Genomic DNA, 20,123 nt, shown 5'->3' on the forward strand with positions numbered 1-20,123 from the left:
AATGTAAAATATAAGAATATGATTTATTTTGACTTGTTTATGATAAAACATAATGTAAAATTTATAAAAGGAAATTTGATTCTTACTTTTATAATTATTTTTTTTTTTAGTTATAATTATAACAAATGAAATCGTACCGTAACTACTATACTAGGAAAACGGAAACCGTGTAAGTCCTTCGTGTTGCATAACTCGCAAGTGCATCATGTTACGTGATCTATGTGTATTCGGCATATTTCAGGTAGATATATTCAAAAAAAAAAGGAAATAAAATTGTCGATAGCTAGGCCGGAAGCCTCGACCAAACTCCTCTAAAACGGGATAACATTACACCAGAGGAAGTCGTAGAGGTCATCAAGGATTATCGTGCAAAAAAGATAGAATACAAGCGATACCAAGAAGATGAAACTAACGCCGAACAAGCTATAAAGGATAAACTAACGGAATTCGAAAGGATCTTTTCAACAACTTCCAACGAAATGGAATGGGAAGAAATTAGAACGGCGGCTTTGAAAAATCTAGGGTCAGAAAAGGGTTTACGCGATTGGGATAAGATTAAGAAATGGGTGATGAGGACGAACAACTTCTTGAGATTGGGACGCAGAATCATCAGTTTGGCGGAACAAGGCGCTATATTACAAGAATATACCACGCTAAATGATGACTTCACAAAAGATTAAAGGACATGAATCATAAAACCGACGAGAAGTTAGCGGAAAAGAAAAGACAGAAAGAGGAGCAGGAGGTAAAGAAGAAGTAGAACGATAAGGAACGGAAATGATTAGTCACCAACCTGCGATCGAAGTCACGTAGTTCATGTAAAAAATATTCCTATGAAAAAATTTTTTAGCAGGAAATGACAAAGTTTGGACAGGAGTAGTATAGAGTTAATTTTTGTTTTCTGTAGGAATAACCGTGGAGGGAATAAGTAGAGACAATATACTGGACGTAGGGTTGTTGATTCTTATATATATATATATATATATATATACAGTGGGTTACAAAAAGTGACCGACCACCTAAAAATTAAATAAAATTAAATATTCTCATTAATAATTTTATTTTTATTCTAAAATTAAAAGTGTAAAAACTTATTTTGAACCATTTTCTTGCTTGATTAATGTTAAAATTGTATATAAATACTTAATTTTCAGAGTAGAAAATTTCAACATTTTAACCAAAGCAGATAGAGTAAAATAGGTATAGAAAATTGATTCCTTGACTAAAAATTAGCTTATTTTCAAACATTCAGAAAGATTCAATCAGTAGTTGTTGAGAAATCCACTTTTAAAAATCGGCAAAATTGATGATCTACATATAAAATTATAAGAATTTCACCAAAATTCATTGATTTTAAAAGTAGTTTTCTCAACAACTACTGATCGAATCTTTCTGATATTTTGAAGATAGACAAATTTTAAGTCAAAGAATCGATTTCTGGCATTTATATTACTATAGCTGTTCTGGTTAAAAAGTTGGAATTTTTTTCACTTTGAAAATTGAATATTTATACACAATTTTATTATTAATTACGTGAAAAAAATGTTCATAAAATGGATTTTACATTTCTAATTTTAATATAAATATAAAATTATTAATGAAAATGGTTGAATTTATTTAATTTTTAGGTGGTCGGTCACTTTTTGTAACCAACTGTATATTTGTTTTCTTTTCGAGTTTTTTTTAGGATTGTCTTCTTTAGTTAGGCTACTTTTCGTTTATGGATATAGGGAGTAGGAGATTTATTTATTAGGCTCACTCTTGCATTATTTGAACAATTAGAAAAAGTGACAGTATTTCTTCCTATCCACTATTTCTGATGTAAGCTTTTATTCCTTGGAAATCAACAACATCTAAACGATTATATTGGAAAAGAAGGATTTAGTCAAAGTGAAGTAGCATCATAAATTATTCAAAAAATTGATCAGTACTTCATTACGAATGTGAATTTTGTACAAAGTGAGTGGAGCTAATTTAATTAACAAATCCAAGAATTTGTCAAGATATTTATGCTCAATATACTCGTCTATACCTATTGCTTCCAAGTGTTGAGTATATTCTTTAATTCTTTCGGGGTATTACATATATTCAAAAATATTGTAAAATATTTTATATTTGGACAATATTTATGAATCGTCCGATTATATTCTTTTGCAGGAAATCTAATTTTAATTTTATAAAGATTTCCATTGATATTTTGAATTATTTTTATAACTATATGAAGTAATCTTTACTGGAACTTTTTTACTCTGAGAAATAAAAATAAAAGTAATGAATCAGCCAATTAAATTCTTTAAATTCTTCGCTATGATCTTATAGCGAATTTGAGGTGAAACCTTGTGTTTGTATAGATTATTAAATATTTTTTATTTGGTCAAACAAACTATTGAAATAATAAAAGAAATCATATTAATTTTATTGGCAATTAAGAATATAGATTTATATTTCACATTGTATTATAATAATTTTCATTGAATTCATATTAGAACCTTTATTTGTTGACTACATTAGAAATTTAGATTTACATAAAATCAAAATATGCTATAGTAATGATATATATACCCAATCATATATTTTTTTTCCATATTTCGTATATTAAACTAATTGTAACGCTCGAAATTTCTGATAACACCTAATTTAATATATTTTTCAATAATTTTCATATGTTCATCATTTTCTATAAAAGTATATGCATTTTTATCATAAATAATTAAAGAAAGTGATTTTTTTGATTCACGATTCTCCCAATTTTTTAAAAAAGATTCTAATTCACTTGGAAGTAATAATGAATTTGTATTATTTGAATAGCGTAATTCTAATTCATAAAAATTTCTAGGTGAAAATTTAACAATAATATCAAATAAAATTTTTTCACTAAAATATCCTTTACAACAAATTTTAATATATTCTAAATATTTTAAACTTTCAAAAAACATTTTTAATGTTTCCAATTGATTATTTTTAATTCCAGTAAAAAGTTTTCTAAGATTTGGACAATATTTAATTATAGCAAAATTTATTGATTCATTACTATGTTTAATATAAAATTCTTTTAAATTTTTTCCATTATTCATCAAGAAATTTATTAATAATTCATTTCTTGGATAACTATCACGAAATTCTAAATATTGTAATTTTGAAAATTTAATATATTGTAATTCATTAAAATCTTCAAAAGGTTCATTATTATAAAATGTAAAAATAATTTCTTGTAAATTTATAAATTTAGAAATAAATGATAATGGAATATAATGTTCACCCCCATAAATATATAATATAATCACAGTATTAGAAATCTTTTTAAATGATGTAATTACATCTGTTGTTAAATCATTACAATCATAAGATTGAAATATTTGTAAATTTTTTAAATTTTGTTGAACAGAAATTAAATCTGTTAATCCATTTGAAATAACGTTTTTAAATGTTATATCAAATAATTGTATATTATGACATATTTCTGATAATTGATAAAAAAATTGAGGACAAATATTTGAATAACAATATAATTCTGAAAGGTCTTTTAAACAATCTCTCGCTCCAATATAAGAAGTAAAAGTAATATTTGGACTTAATGATGAGCAATAAGTTAAACCTAATTTTCTTATAGAAGAAATTTTCATAAGATATTTAAATATTTCTTGTGAAAACATATGTAAAATTTGTTCCAAATTTTGAGTTGGAATAGATGTTTGTTCTTTAAGAAATTGTTCAAGATTATTATTAAATTTATCAATTGATAGAATTTTACAAAATGATGCATAATTAAACATTGGAAGTTTTGAAGCTAAGGATAAAGTAATAATTTTCTTTTCATATAGAATTTCTTTTGATTCATTTGGAAGACAAGTGATTAAAGTATTATAATTTCTAATTATATTCCAATAAATCCTAACAGAAACTTCACACCAGAGGTGATTGACTAATAAACATGAATATAAAGTAACTTTATCGTCTTCTAAATATTCAAAAATTTCGTTAAGGCAATCGACAGTAAGTTGAGACATTTTTAATAAGAATGAGGTGAGAAAAATTATTTTGTGTTACAAATATTATGGCGCAAGTATTTTATTCATTTACATGATATTGTGTCACATTTCCATAGGTTAGCTTAAAAAGATTATGTCGATCAATTTTGAATAACCTGGTCATTACATGTAATAATTAAATTTAGATGATCGACTAAATTATGGTGTAGTTAGCACGAAAATAATTAGCCGCAACGTGATCCGGCCGGCTCAGGCGTAGATCATCATGGAACTCTAGGGGATTTTCTGCGATTAAACCGGATCCGGATGATCGGCAATCAGGAATTCGGCTGTAAAGATTATAACGAAATGAAAGAAATACAGTTAGGGCAGTGACATATATTAGCAAATATTAATTTCATAAGGAGTCTTACCCTCCCATCCCTAAGTAAAATTTTTTTTAACCAGTAATAATATTCAATTATACATATAATACTAATTTTAACCAATAAAAATGTTTAATTCTGTGTCACGTAAGATTTTGCTTAACTAAAATATTAGCTAATATATGTCATGGCCCTTATTTAATTACACTGTATTAAAAGTTTTTGCGTATTCATTGATTATATATTTAAAATTATTTTAGTTGTTTCAGATACTGTACATTTATATTTATTCATAATTTATTGTACATTTGATTTTTAATTTGATTAAATGTACTTGTATGATAGTTATTGAAATGAGTATAAAAAAGTTTACTCATTTTCAATTTTATATATTGGAAATGGTTTAATTATATATTATTTTGATAATTTATATTTAAAAGTTGGAAAAGCTTCTTTAAAGAAAAAAGATTTATTTAAATTACAAACTAAGAAATCTGTAAAATATTTACTATTCTAGTCTTAGTGTTTAAATAATTCTAAGTAAAGTAAAAAAAGAGAATATAAAGATTTAATACTTGGGTAAGCTATAAAAAAAAAAGGAATTATTTAAATTACAAACTAAGAAACTTGTAAATATTTTACTACTCTAGCCTTAGTGTTTAAATAAATATAAAGAGAATTGAATAAAAAACAATTTTCTGGTGAATACATCATGTGATCATGTCAAATATCACTTAAAAAATCTACGAATCCTTAATAATCAGTTATTTCATCTGAATAATTAAATAAATAAATTAATAAATTTTCAAAATTAATTTTTCTTTATATATTATATTACATACCTAATTATTTATATCTTTGACTATACAATCATTCAAATCTTCAGTTATACCAGTAGAAGAATTTTGTAAATCTCTTTCAAGTATTTCATTCAATTCTTTACTAGTAAAATCAAGTAAGCGACTTGTATAACATGCTTGTGGATGAGATTCAGTAGCAAGATTATTATGCACAATTGGTGCATTTATAAATTCCATAACATTGCCTTTTAATTCTTTATTGATCTCTTCAATTTTCTTTTTATAAGGGAAAAAAATCCATTTTTCAATAATATCATAAACTTCTTTAGAAGATGGCCTTTTCAAAGGATCTTCATACCAACATTTTTTCATCAAATCTACATAACATTGTGGAGTATTTACAATAATTTGAGGACGTTCACCTTTACAAATACTTAAACTAAGATGAAGATCGTGTGCTCTATTATTAAATGGTGGTATTCCAGATGTAAATTCCCACATAACCATAGAAAAACTATATATATCACTAGATGGAGTATAAGATTTGCCTCTTAAAACTTCAGGTGCCATAAATGGCATAACACCATAAATATCATATTTTTTCAAGAATGATTTTACAGGTTGACATAATCCTAAATCACTAATATAAATTTTACTCTCATCATGATTTAAAATATTGCCATCATGAAAATCACAATGAATAAGATTTTGATGATGTATATCTTTAAGTCCAGAAATAATTCTATACAACATATATAATTTTTGATTCCAATCACTATTAATTATTCTTGTTAAGTTTCCTCTTAAATTACCTTTGTTTGCATAATCCATTACTGTCATATATTTTAAAGTATCTGGATTTCTTGTAAATCCATGAAAATAAATAATATCATATGAATCTAAACAACTTTCATGACATTTCCACTGTAAAAAAAATAATAACATATATTAGTATAAATAAATATATAATTTGAATTAAAAAATAAATAATATACTATCATACTTCATTTAAAAATTCATTTAAATTTACACTTAAATCATTATGACATTTAAGAATTACTTCTTTATTTCCATCATTATTATTTAACCAAATAGCTTTGTATACAATACCAAATCCTCCTTTATCAAGATACTTAACATTTTTAAATTTATTGTAAGGAATCCATTTTAATTTTTTTTTAAAAATAAAATCATCCATAATTATATTTCCACTTGTTCCAAATCTATAAATTTAAATAATAAAAGTTATATTGAAGTTTATATTTAAAATTACACTAAAATTTAAGATTAAAATCAACACTTACTCTAAAATTTAAATAGAAATTTAATATAATGAATATCTTAGGTTTCGTATAAATATATAATAACAACCATAATAACCTATATTTCATGACTTACCAACTAAAGTAACAGAAATTTTTTAAATGAATTCAATTAACAAATAATAATTATATAAAATATATAAAAATAGAAATAACGAATTACTTACAAGCTATATTACAAAATAATTTTTTAAATAAATAAATTAATTAGTTTAAAGTATATTTAAATATTATAACAATAAGTAATAATAGAATTAAATAAATAACTTATAACTTACGATCTATTTAAATAAAGAATTTAGTCAGTTTAAATTATGTATTATTATATAATAAGTAATAATAGAATTAGATAAATAACTTATAACTTACCAGCTAAAAAAATTACAAAATTTTTTAAATAAAGGCATTTAATTAGTTTAAATTATATGTAAATATTACAATATAAAAAGTAATAATAGAATTAAATAAATAACTTATAACTTACAATCTAAATAAAGGAATTTAGTTAGTTTAAATTATATGTAAATATCATATAAATAAGTAATAATAGAATTAAATAAATAACTTATAACTTACAATCTATTAAATAAAAAATTTAGTTAGTTTAAATTATATGTAAATATTATGATATAAATAAGTAATAATAGAATTAAATAAATAACTTACGCTCTATATTATTGAATATTTTTTTAAATGGAATTTTAGTTAGTGTAAATATTATATAAATAAGTAATAATAGAATTTAATAAATAACTTACGCTCTATATTTTTGAATAATTTTTTAAATGGAATTTTGTTAGTTCAAATTATATGTAGATATTATACAAATAAGTTTAAATAAATAACTTGTAACTTACCAACTAAAATAAATTACAAAATATTTTAAATGGAATTTAGTTAGTTTAAATTATATGTAAATATTATATAAATAAGTAATAAAAGAATTTAATAAATAACTTACGCTCTATATAATTGAAATAGAATTTAGTTAGTTTAATTATATGTAAATATTATATAAATAAGTGATAATAGAATTAAATAAATAACTTACGCCCTATATTATTAAATAATTTTATAATTTTTTAAATAAAGAATATAGTTAGCTTAAATTATATATAAATATAGTAGTATTAAATAAATAACTTACGCCCTATATTATTAAATAATTTTTTAAATAAAGAATTTAGTATGTAAATATTATAACAATAAGTAATAATAAAATTAAATAAATAACTTATAATTTACCAACTAAAATAAATTACAAAATAATTTTTTAAATAAAGAATTTAATTAGTTTTAAATTATATGTAAATATTATAGCAATAAGTAATAATAGAATTAAATAAATAACTTATAACTTACTAACTAAAATAAATTACAAAATAATTTTTAAATAAAGAATTTAGTTAGTTTAAATTATATGTAAATATTATAACAATAAGTAATAATATAATTAAATAAATAACTTATAACTTACCAACTAAAATAAATTACAAAAATTTTTTTAAATAAAGAATTTAGTTAGTTTAATTATAACAATAAGTAACAATAGAAATTAAAAATATCTTACACTCTGTTATTAAATAATTTTTTAAATAACATTTAGTTAGTTTAAATTATATGTAAATATTATAGCAATAAGTAATAATAGAATTAAATAAATAACTTATAACTTACTAACTAAAATAAATTACAAAATAATTTTTTAAATAAAGAATTTAGTTAGTTTAAATTGTATGTAAATATTATAACAATAAATACTAATAATAGAATTAAATAAACAACTTATAACTTACCAACTAAAATAAATTACAAAATAATTTTTTAAATAAAAAAATTAGATAGTTTAAATTATATGTAAATATTACAGATAAGTAATAATAGAATTAAATAAATAACTTACACCCTATATTATTAAATAATTTTTAAATGAAGAATTTAGTTAGTTGTAAATATTATAACAATAAGTAATAATATAATTAAATAAATAACTTATAACTTACGATCTATTAAATAAAGAATTTAGTCTAGTTAAATTATATGTAAATTATAACAATAAGTAATAATAAAATTGAATAAATAACTTATAACTTACCAACTAAAATAAATTGCAAAATAATTTTTTATATAAAGTTAGTTAGTTTAATTGTATGTAAATATTATAACAATAAAAGTAATAATAGAATTAAATAACTTATTACCAACTAAAATAGATTACAAAATAATTTTTTAAATAAAGAATTTAGTTAGTTTAAATTATATGTAAATATTATAACAATAAGTAATAATAGAATTGAATAAATAACTTATAACTTACGATCTATTTAAACAAATAATATAGTTAATTTAAATTATGTATAAATATTATATAAATATGTAATAATAGAATTAACTTACCAACTAAAAGAAATTACCAAGTAATTTTTTTAAATAATAAAGTATTTAGTCAATTTAAATTATATATATTATATGTAAATATTGTAATAATAGAATTAGATAAATAACTTACGCCCTATATTATTGAATAATTTTTTAAATAAAGAATTTAGTTAGTTTAAATTATATCTAAATATTATATAAATATGTAAATAACTTAGTATAACTTACCAACTAAAAGAAATTACCAAGTAATTTTTTAAATAAAGAATTTAGTTAATTTAAATTATATGTAAATATATATAAATATGTAATATAGAATTAAATAAATAACTTATTACTTACAGACTAAAGAAATTACCAAATAATTTTTTAAATAAAAGATTTAGTTAATTCAAATTGTATATAAATAATATATAAATATGTAATAATGGAAATAAATAAATAACTTATAACTTACAATCTATATTATTAAATAGTTTTTAAATAAAGAATTTAGTTAGTTTAAATTATATATTATATGTAAATATTAAAATGATAGAATTAAATGAATAACTTACACCCTATATTATTAAATAATTTTTTTAAATAAAGAATTCAGTTAGTTTAAATTATATGTAAACATTATATAATTATGTAATAATAGAATTAAATAAACAACTTACTCCCTATCATATTATTAAACAATTTATTTAAATCAAGAATTTAGTTAGTTTAAACTATATGTAAACATTATACATGTATTATATGTAAATAATGGTGTAGTTAGCCGAAAAATAATTAGCCGCAACGTGATCCGGACCCGGCTCAGGCGTAGACCGTCGTGGAATTCCGGGATTTTCTGCGATTAAACCGGGTCCGGATGATCGGCAATCAGGAATTCGGCGCCAAACTACACCATTATTACATGTAACTAATATTAGAATTAAATAAATAACTTACGTTCTAAAATATAAATATTTAAATAAAGAATTTTGTTAGTATAAATTATGTATAAATATTATATAAATATGTAATAGCAGAATTATAAAGTAAATAACTTACAACTTACCAACTAAAAAGAAATTACCAAATATTTTTTTTAAATAAAGAATTAAGTTAATTTAAATTAATTAATATTACCAATCTTGATAAAACATAACTTACACCCTGTAGTATTATTGATGATTAATTAGTTATATAAGCATAATACAAAAGTATATATTGTAAATTAGTAAATATATCACTTACAATCTAATTATTTAAATAAAGAATATATAGTTAGTTGATTTTATGTAAATTATTAAACAAATGAATATAATATTATTAAATATTATAACTTACTTTCTGTAATAAAATAATTATTAAAATAGTTATTTAAACAAAAAATTTTAGTTATTTTATATTATGTAAAATAAAGTAAAAGACTGAAGATTTAAATAGCTGATAACTTACTAACTGCATATAGTATTATTAATCATTGAATGAATTATTTAGTTATATAGAATATATCAAAATAAGTAATTCCATTATATTCAATTATAAGATAACCTATTAACTTACGAGCTAAATTATTTAATAAATTTTTGAATAAGAACATGGCAATATTACATTATTATATAAAGTACTACTATCAAAGTATTTAATTTCCTAATTTAAGGGTTTAAATTTTATACGCAGGTGCGTTGCAACGCACCATTTATAATTACTTATATATAAAAGTCAAAAACAACATTCTAAACCATACTTTCGTCTTTAAGTAAAGTTGTAGAGCAAGCAAAATACGCATAGTACATGTCTTTTAAAAGCTCTATAATATGTACATAAAGTTTATGCGACATTTATTCAAAAACAAAAAAAATTTAACGACGTCACGTGATAATAAATGATCGACCTATTTACTATGAGAAAATTACCAAAAGGGGGGATGCGTTGTTACGCACCCGCGTATAAATGTTTTTCCTTAATTTAGGATTATTTAATTATAAATAATTTTTATTTTATAGTTAAATAAAAAAATTTAATATTTTAGCTTGTTTACCTTCAGATTCCTTGCTGCTAATTGAAACTTATGCAATTTGATTAAAAAATTTCAGAATAATTAGAATAATTCTAATTTGTATTAAATATTCATGTTATATACTTTTTACCTTTATCATCACTGTGAGCCATTATTACAATATTAATTGAAAAATTATTTTTGGGTATATTTATAGTTGTTTAGGTATGCCAAAATACAAATTAGCTGATCAAACAATGCATGACAAAAATTTGGAATGTGTGACGTCAATCCTAATTAAGTTGACGTAAGTTTGGCTACTTTTTACTTTGATTTTTGAATTTTTGATTCTTTAAATTATGTAATGATTATGTAACATCAAAAATAGTAATTTGATTATGTAAACATCCATATTTGGAATGTTGATTACGTAATCACTATATATGAGCAATTTTATTATGTAATCAATATTATGTAATATTTTTGGCACATAACAATGTGGCAATGTCAAAAATGTGGCAATGTGGCTTATAACTCATGGTAATTTTTTCCAGCTTTAATTTGGTGAAAATTAAATATGTAAATAAATCCTTCTTTGAATGAAATTATTGATAAAAAAAAAAAAGATTTTTTTAATAGCCGAGTCTTAGAAAAATAATTAAATTCAACAAAAAAACAATTTTTCATTAAAAAATTTCATAATAATTAACGCTACTATGATGGCATTAGTAGAAAATAAATATAATAAATTACACAATTTATATGATATACAAAATAACAATGAATTGTGCGCAAGTATAACCAGAAATTTTTTCTTTACGAAGAATTTTAATATCATTTTTATCAAGTTTTAAGTTTTTCTTCCCAAATAACCAATAAACTCCTCCGTATTAAAATCCTTAACCATATCTACATTGTTCTAGTAGAAATTTCTTCCGTTATTGAGATGCAGTATATGAAATATTATTATTAAATGCAAATTTTATTTATCATACGAAACAAATGTTGCAGTACTATGAAATTTACAAATTCGTTACAAAATCAATTTTGTATAAGTAGTTTATTGTTACATTGTTACAAAAAAAATTTTTTTTCTAGCATTACATTCTCTGTTGAAAAAAAATACATATGTATTGTTACCATATCTCAAAGAAATTCATTATAGCAATCTATTGCCCTGTAAAAAATCTGATCCGTGTTTTATCTTTCCATATTTTTTCCGTGAATGTATCATTTTCACGGAATTTTTACGGAAGACACGGAGAAATAATGGAAATATTCGGATAAAAATTTTTTATAGGGTTGTTATAGAAAAAAAAATATCTCACTAATTAATACGAAAAAAAAAATTCCCAGAAAATTAATTATAATGATCTATTGTCATGAAAAAAAAATCCCCAGAAAAATTAATTATAACGATCTATTGTTACAATAAGTAATTATGTTAGTCTATTATTGAGCTTGAGACAACCTAAAAAATATTATTATTAATAATAAGAATCAAACCTAAATGGTGAAAGAATGTATTCGGGAAAAAAAAGCCAAACTGAAAAAGGAAAAGGGGAAAAAAAATTTTCGGATTGGAAAAAAAAGCCAACCGGAAAAAAAAAATAACAAAAAAAAATTTGTGGGAGGGACAAAGAGAAAAATCGGGTTGAAAAAAGAAACTGAAAAGGAAAAATAAAAAAAAAATTGGGGAAAAGAAAAAGGATAAAGAAAGAAATCGGATTAAAAAAAAATATGTACCGAAAAAAATTTCGAAAAAAAAGGATACAGTCTAAAAAAAGACCAAAAAATGTCTTAAAAGACTGAAATAATAGGATTATTTAATAAAAAAAAATAATAATTTTTCGGTTTTGGAAAAAACGGGAAAGAATGAAAAAAAAATGAAAAAAAAGAAGAAAAAAATGAAAAATTTTAAAAAAAGAAAAGGAAAAGAAAAAGAAAAAGGTGTTTCGAAAAGATCGGAATCGAAAAAATTTAGATTAGTTGGAATAAATATTTGAAAAAAAAAAAAATTCCCGATTATGACTTGCTGATCAAGCGGGTCTTAACTATAAAGAATACGGATCAGCAATTCAAAATTAGCTAATCTAAACAGCAATCAGTTATATGACTAATTGGTGACTAATTGATAATAGATTGGTACTAATTAACAATCAGCCTTTATGATGACCTTGATGATCCTTAATTTTGTTCTATTCTTTATTTCATAATTTTGATTGTCTAACATTATACTGTTTATTTTATGAATTCCATTTTTTTTCTAAAATTCTTTTGATTATTTTATTTCTCTTACTTAATCTAAAAAGTAATTGCTTCCTATTTTAATGTTCCCGTCTTTTCTTATTTCAAAATTTTTAATTCTTTTTCTATTTTGTTAAATATTTCTGCTTTTTATTACAAAATTAATCTTCCCATCTCCTTATTGAGATCCTTACGTTAATTGCATTATTTGGTTCTCCTTAACCACGATTTGATTTTTGTCCTACTATTTTTCCCGCTCTTTTTAGTTTTGTTCTTTCTATTTTAAAAATCTTTTTTTAAATTTTTTGACTCTCCCGATGAATTTTAAAACTTGATATTTTTTTCAAGAGAAACTACTCAAATAAAAGTGAATTTCCCAAGATTTCCTCTGAAAATCACTAATAATTATCCAGGAAGCTTCTGGTTTCCAGATTTGTGAAACTCAGGAATAACGTTCAGGAGGGTCGTATTAATTTGAAAACAGCGATAATCAATGACACTTATTGAAATTATCAAATTATTATTTTACATGTTTAATAAAAAGTTACAAATTCTTTTATAAGGTTATATTGACATGAAAAAATGGTTGTCAAGTAAATGCCATTAAATTCTTTATAATAAAATAACTCAGTCGGTTATTATGATATCTTTCAATATGTTACGGTAAAATTATTATTGAATTATTTATTATGTTAAATATATAATTTATCGACTGTGATCATTCAAACCACAAAAAATAATTTAATTATTTAAAATTTAATTTTAATCATATAAAACTTACAGTTGAATAAAATAAATGAATAATCTAATAAATAAAAAAATGATTTTTACCTAAAAAGTTTTAATTGACGTATTAAAATGTTACCACTCGAGAGTCACTTCACATAGTTATTTTGGTTACAAGAAAATTATAACTATCAAGTGCTGAAGTGCAATTAGAAAAGTACTTTACGATGTACCAATTTTATTACCAGTACTCCAGAAAAATATATTTCTCACCAGAAATTACGTATAATGTTGGCCTATCACGTATCAGTTGTGTCATGTAACTATGGATTATTAAATATTTGATGTTAAAATTCGAATTAACTAAATAAACAATTTTAAAAGTAAATAAAAACAAAAGTTTACCACAATATATATATACAGTATGATCACTTAATAATCAACCTTCTTTTTTATGAAATCTCCAAGTCAAATAATTGAGAATCTTTACAATCTATAAAAGAAATATAATTAGCAATTATGTAATTAAATATTTATTAAAAAAATTTTATACCTTTATTGTTTTCTTCATCATTAAGATATTCAGTAATAATAGAAGAATTAACAGGTTTTGTTAAATTACTAAATGTAAATAATCTACTAGTATATACAGCATCAGGATTTTTGTCATATGAAGTTGAAATATTTGGTATTTCCTTGTCAGCTTCTTCAAACATAGCTTTAATCTCTTTACCTTTATACCCAAATTCTTCTTTTTCTAGATAATTTTCAAAGGTATTAAGAGAGTTAGAATATAACCAAAATTTTATTATATCATATAACTCTTCAGCTGTTGGTCTTTGATTTGAATTAGCATTCATACATTTATAAGCTAGTTTTTTATAAATTTCAGGAGTTCCTTTTCCAAATTCTGGTCTGAGTCCATTACATATTTCTAATGCTAAGGTAATATCATGTTTTATTTTATGAAATGGTGGTTTTCCAGATGATAATTCAACCATAATTATACCAAAACTATAAATATCAGAAGATAATGAATATGGTTCTTCATTCAAAACTTCTGGGGCAATATATGGTAATACTCCACATATTTTATCATCCGATTTTTGTTTATTTGACGGTCCAGATAATCCAAAATCTGAAATATAAGTTTCATAATCTACTTGTAATATATTTCCACTATGAAAATCTTTATGAAAATATCCTAATTCATGTAAACTTTTAAGACCATGTGTTATCCAATGTAAATAAAGTAATTTATCTTTCCACAAAGTATTATTGAAATTGTGTGAAATAACACTTCTCAAATTTCCTTTATCTGCATATTCTGAAATTATCATAAGTTCTTCAGTTTCTGGATCTTTAGTCATTCCATAAAAACTTAGACATCCATTGTGTATTTGACATAAATCCCAAAGTATTTTAATCTATTATTTGCATTTAAATTAATGAAAAAATTTCTCAATTATTATTAAAGAGGTTAATTAAAATATGTAAAATTAATACAAAACTTACCTCATTTAAATATTCAGCTGATATATTCTCTGATCCATTTAACCTTTTCAATGCAACTTTGATAGGTTCAGATTTACGTTTTTCCCAAATTCCATATTTCTTATGTATTTTTGGACCATCAATCCACGTTGCAAAATATACTTTGGAAAATCCACCTTCACCAATTTGGTTTATATCTTTAAATTTATCAAATGGTACCCATTCAAGAAAGTTATGATTCTCATTTCTCGCACCATAAATTGTATCTTTGATAAGTTTATCAATTTCATTATTTCCACTAGACCATCTTTCAATATTCATAAATGGATCGCATTCTTTACACCATAATTCTTTGGTAAATGATTTATTGCAATAAGAACAATTTTTATGACCAATTAATTTATTATATAGAGACTTGAGTTTCGTTAGTTTATACATTACTTATATATTTCTGGCAGAAATAAATTAGCGTTATTTGCGTTACTTTATATATTATCTGTTATATTTTCAATAAGGATAAAAAAGGAAATGAGATTCCAAATTAGCAATAGGTCGAACAGATTTCTTGCTGCGTTAATAATGATATCATATAGTAGATTGGCAGCCACGCTCTCTTTAGCAAATAGAAAAAATCAATGAGATGTAGTACAATATCTTGTTATTACTAAAAAAGAATTACTATATTTGGTGTTCTATACTACAAAAGTTATTATACATCTCAATTTGTCGAACACAGTTATTTTTTTGACCTTATTTTACATATATGCAAAAGAAGGAAATGATTTTTCCTTATTTTCCGCTTTTGTGCAAATTATTTTCCGTTTCCTTTCTTGTTAATTCTTTCTATCATTATCTTCTATGCTGAAAGGTTTATTTTATTACGCCAAATGCTTAGATATTTCCACTAGCTGTTATCAAACATGATTGGATCGATAATAAAACTATTGTAATATTAGTTGTAATCTGTTTTGTTAAAAATAAAATTATTAGAATTACATCTCATAAAAAAAAAAATATTTTCTTTTTCAGTTAAATATGATAATTTATCAATGAAATCATATAGTGATACTCAATTATATAATATAAAAAATTACATAAATTATTATTTAAAAATATATTTATCCAAATAAAAAAATGAATATTTATTTTTATTATATCTCAAATTGACCTGATCCAAATCCAAAAGGTAAAAGAGAAAAAAATAAAAAATTAGGAAAAAGAAAATATTAATAAAAAAATAACTAAGAAAAAGAATTATTAAAAAAATCAATTATTATATAGGTTATAAAGGGAAAAAATTAAAATCCAAAAAAAAATAAAAAATCAGTTTAAAGAAAAAAATTGCATCATCCTAAGAGAAGGATGAGCATTAGTATTATCCGAATTTGGAACATAAGGAACATCTGAATTTGGTCTCTGTTAAAATGTTTAAAAAAAACAATACTCTGGGAAAATACAGTATTAAGTATCGTACGAGCTTTTTATTTTATCCACATATGCGTAAATTGCTGCGTCAAGCCATATACGATTCACGTGATTTTTTCCACTAATTTCTTTTCCGCAGTTGATCACGTGACCGAAATTCGGCAAAAATAACCATAGGAAGAAATATCGTGTCAAGGGTGAGTCCTCTGCTTTTCATTTAGTGTATTCGCTGGAAGGAATGATTCTGCATTAGTCTGCTCGTCGATTCTAGTGATTGGCCATGGAAAAAATCTCGACATATTGATTCCATTACTTACAATCTTACATTATATATGTCTCTTTCCGTTAAAAGACCAACTAGATTGCATGATAAGTTTTTTCTTAGGTTTCAGCAATTTATTTGATAAGAAAATATGACTTTAATTATAAATACACAATAAGATATATTATATATCAAAATATTTATTATCCGTTGTCCGGAAACGTTTCATTTGCTTCAACAGATTTAGTATATTAATTCGTAGAATAATAAGCTTCATGCTTAATAGTACTATAAATTTCTATAGCCTTTTTACTGTAATGGATAAAAATTCTTTATCACGTGAAATTTTATATTTCATTCGAGTGTTTATATTTTCGGGTCTAGGTTTATTATCATTTAACTTTGGAATAAGATGAGTTAGTATTTTCTTTTAATGGTTTAGCCGTGAAAAATTCATTATCTGCTGTTATTGTTTTTATGATTTCATTATGATTCTGTGTATTACACTAAAGTCGGTATTACATGATCAAAATAATTATTTTTTATTTTGTAACATTATTTTAATTATTAAAGAAATCATGCAGAATGGAAAAAATTTTCATTAATTCAAATTCGGAATTTATGAATTTAAATAAGTTTATTTTTTATAAACTGGAATAGGATACGTTAGATACAGATCGAATAAATTTGCATTGACTATGTTTAATGTTATAACACAATATTAATTTTGACTCAATTTAGATGTAATTATCAGTTAAACCCTTTAATCCTTACTAGTTATTAATAATAAGAATCGGGAAAAATCCGTGGTGCCACGACATCAATCCGATCACTGATCCAAACCTAAATGGTGAAAGAGTGTATTTGGAAAAAAAAATTTGGCTTGAAAGAAAAAAAAAGCCAAACCGAAAAAGGAAAAGGTGAAAAAAATTTTTCGGATTGGAAAAAAAGCCAATCGGAAAAAAAAATAAAAAATTTTGAAAAAATAAAAACAAAAAAAAAATTTGTGGGAGGGACAAGATAAAAATCGGGTTGAAAAAAGAACCCGAAAAGGAAAAATAAAAAAAAAATTGGGAAAGGAAAAAGGATAAAGAAAGAAATCGGTTTTAAAAAAAAATAAGTACTGAAAAAAATTCTGAAAAAAAGGGTACAGTCTAAAGAAAGACCAAAAAAATAATATAAGTCTTAAAGACCGAAACAATAGGATTATTAATAAAAAAAATAATAATTTTTCGGTTTTGGAAAAAAACCAAATCTAAATGGGGAAAGAATGAAAAAAAACAAAAAAAAAAGGAGGAAAAAAAGCGAAAAATTTTTAATCAATTTTTTATAAAAAAAAAAAGAAAGAAAAGGTGTTGTGAAAGAGAAAAGAGGAAATTTGAAAAAAAAGAAAGAACCAAAGTAAAAAATCGGTTCAAGAAAAAAAAAGAAAATTAAAAAGGGGAACCGAAATTTTTTTTTTAAAAAAAAAATTCCTGATCAAGCGGGTCATAACTATAAAGAATACGGATCAGCAATTCAAAATTAATTTATACAGGCTAATCTAAAGTCTAAACGTTACAGAACTTTTTTATAGATGATAAAGATTTGCACTATTTGCATTACAAAATGTTACAATTTGATATAATATGAAATGATATTAATATTTCTGACTTTCTGAGACAAAAATTATTTACTGCTAGTCAGATAATTCATGTAAATAAGTTCGTAAAATATAATAAACTTGACGCGCATTTGTAATATCAATCTTTGGATCACCAATATTATATAAAATATTTTTAACAATGCTATCTAATTCACTTGTTCTTTGTAAAGTAAAATATTCACCTAAACTTGGGTCATCACAAAATTTTCCATATATATATATGTATAATCTTCTATATTAACACCAAATCTAAAATTTTGTGTATGATTTAATTCTAATTATCATCAGGACAACCTGAAGGACAATGACTTTTTGCATCATGTGTATTCCATTTCAATCTAAATTCACTTAATTCTTGAATAAGAAGCGGCATAAAAACAAAAAATAAGGCATCCTTTATAAAAAAATAATAATAATGCTTATCTTTAAAATATAATTACTAATTAATTAATAAATATACATCTTTACTAACCTATTAATATAGTCAAAATAATTCCATTCTCCTGCTGCTTCTATTTCAGTAAATAATTCAATCCAAAATTGTGATATATATTTGCGTAAAAAAGACCACCAAGCTTCAATTCGTTGATTACTTGTTGAATTACCATATCGCCAAGATAAAGATCCTGCTCTAACATCATTGTGATTTTCATGAACAAGCATTTGCACTAGAGCCATCAAGTTATATTCAACATCAAGATCAGCTCTTATCACATGAGGAATAATGCCTAAAAAAACTACTAATTATTATATGTGTGTAAATATACTAAATATTTGCATATATTTGCATATTATACCTTTAAGTTCTTTGTGTCAAATAATATTCCAAATTAATTGAGATCATTTGTTTGTTGTACCAACATAAATCCAAATAATATATCGTGAATAAGCATCGATACATCTATGTATATAAAATTCCCAGTGATGTAATTTATCATAACCATCATTACTCCATACGAAATTTGGACCTTGTACATGCATTATGTGTCTTTTTAACTATTTTTGTCTTCTTAATTTCATTGCTTCAGGATCTATTTCATGAAGAATTTGGTGAACTTTTTGTCTAACAAGAAAATTTACAATTGTTAAAAACTTTCATTTTATTATTATTAATAATAAAATATTTACCTTGATGTAAATATTTGATATGCGACTTTTAAGCGATGCTGCATAGCTCGAATTCCATAATATTTATTACTATTTTGTGTCTCATACAAAATTATTTGCACCAATTTTTCTTTGCCTTCGGGAAAGATGTAATCGTCCCCTAAACTTTTTTAAAGAATTAAGGCTTTGGAATAATAAAAATTAAATAAATAATAAATTATTGAGTAATAACTTAAAAACCTTAAATTTATATTCATTTGTTGTAAATTTAATAAAATTATCTTATCCATTTTTCCTTTGTAAAAATGAAATTTAATTATTTGTTCAATTTTCTGTAATTTTGCTTCTTTAATGTGTTTTTTACTTAAACCCAGTAATTGTAATTCA

The 20,123-nt window shown here is 22.8% G+C and overlaps 4 protein-coding genes across 4 annotated transcripts; all 4 read right to left on the minus strand.

The window, feature by feature from the left end:
- Positions 1–2,600: 2,600 nt before the first annotated feature.
- Positions 2,601–4,007, minus strand: OCT59_028729 (uncharacterized protein; the record flags this gene model as incomplete). The annotated part of the gene is made up of 1 exon (XM_066147509.1): positions 2,601–4,007. The coding sequence occupies one exon, from the start codon at positions 4,005–4,007 to the stop codon at positions 2,601–2,603; it is 1,407 nt and encodes a 468-aa protein (XP_065994213.1).
- Positions 4,008–5,196: 1,189 nt separating this feature from the next.
- Positions 5,197–6,352, minus strand: OCT59_028730 (uncharacterized protein; the record flags this gene model as incomplete). Its single annotated transcript, XM_066147510.1, has 3 exons — positions 5,197–5,531; positions 5,967–6,078; positions 6,158–6,352. The coding sequence occupies 3 exons, from the start codon at positions 6,350–6,352 to the stop codon at positions 5,197–5,199; spliced, it is 642 nt and encodes a 213-aa protein (XP_065994214.1).
- Positions 6,353–14,255: 7,903 nt separating this feature from the next.
- Positions 14,256–15,735, minus strand: OCT59_028731 (uncharacterized protein; the record flags this gene model as incomplete). The annotated part of the gene is made up of 3 exons (XM_025323630.2): positions 14,256–14,296; positions 14,357–15,230; positions 15,319–15,735. 3 exons carry the CDS (start codon positions 15,733–15,735, stop codon positions 14,256–14,258), a joined length of 1,332 nt encoding a protein of 443 aa, XP_025169723.2.
- A 3,168-nt stretch (positions 15,736–18,903) lies between these two features.
- Positions 18,904–19,610, minus strand: OCT59_028732 (uncharacterized protein; the record flags this gene model as incomplete). Its single annotated transcript, XM_025332610.2, has 3 exons — positions 18,904–19,023; positions 19,098–19,369; positions 19,487–19,610. The coding sequence occupies 3 exons, from the start codon at positions 19,608–19,610 to the stop codon at positions 18,904–18,906; spliced, it is 516 nt and encodes a 171-aa protein (XP_025169722.2).
- Positions 19,611–20,123: the final 513 nt, after the last annotated feature.

The sequence above is a fragment of the Rhizophagus irregularis genome, chromosome 8, assembly GCF_026210795.1.
Source record: "Rhizophagus irregularis chromosome 8, complete sequence".
Taxonomy (NCBI): domain Eukaryota; kingdom Fungi; phylum Glomeromycota; class Glomeromycetes; order Glomerales; family Glomeraceae; genus Rhizophagus; species Rhizophagus irregularis.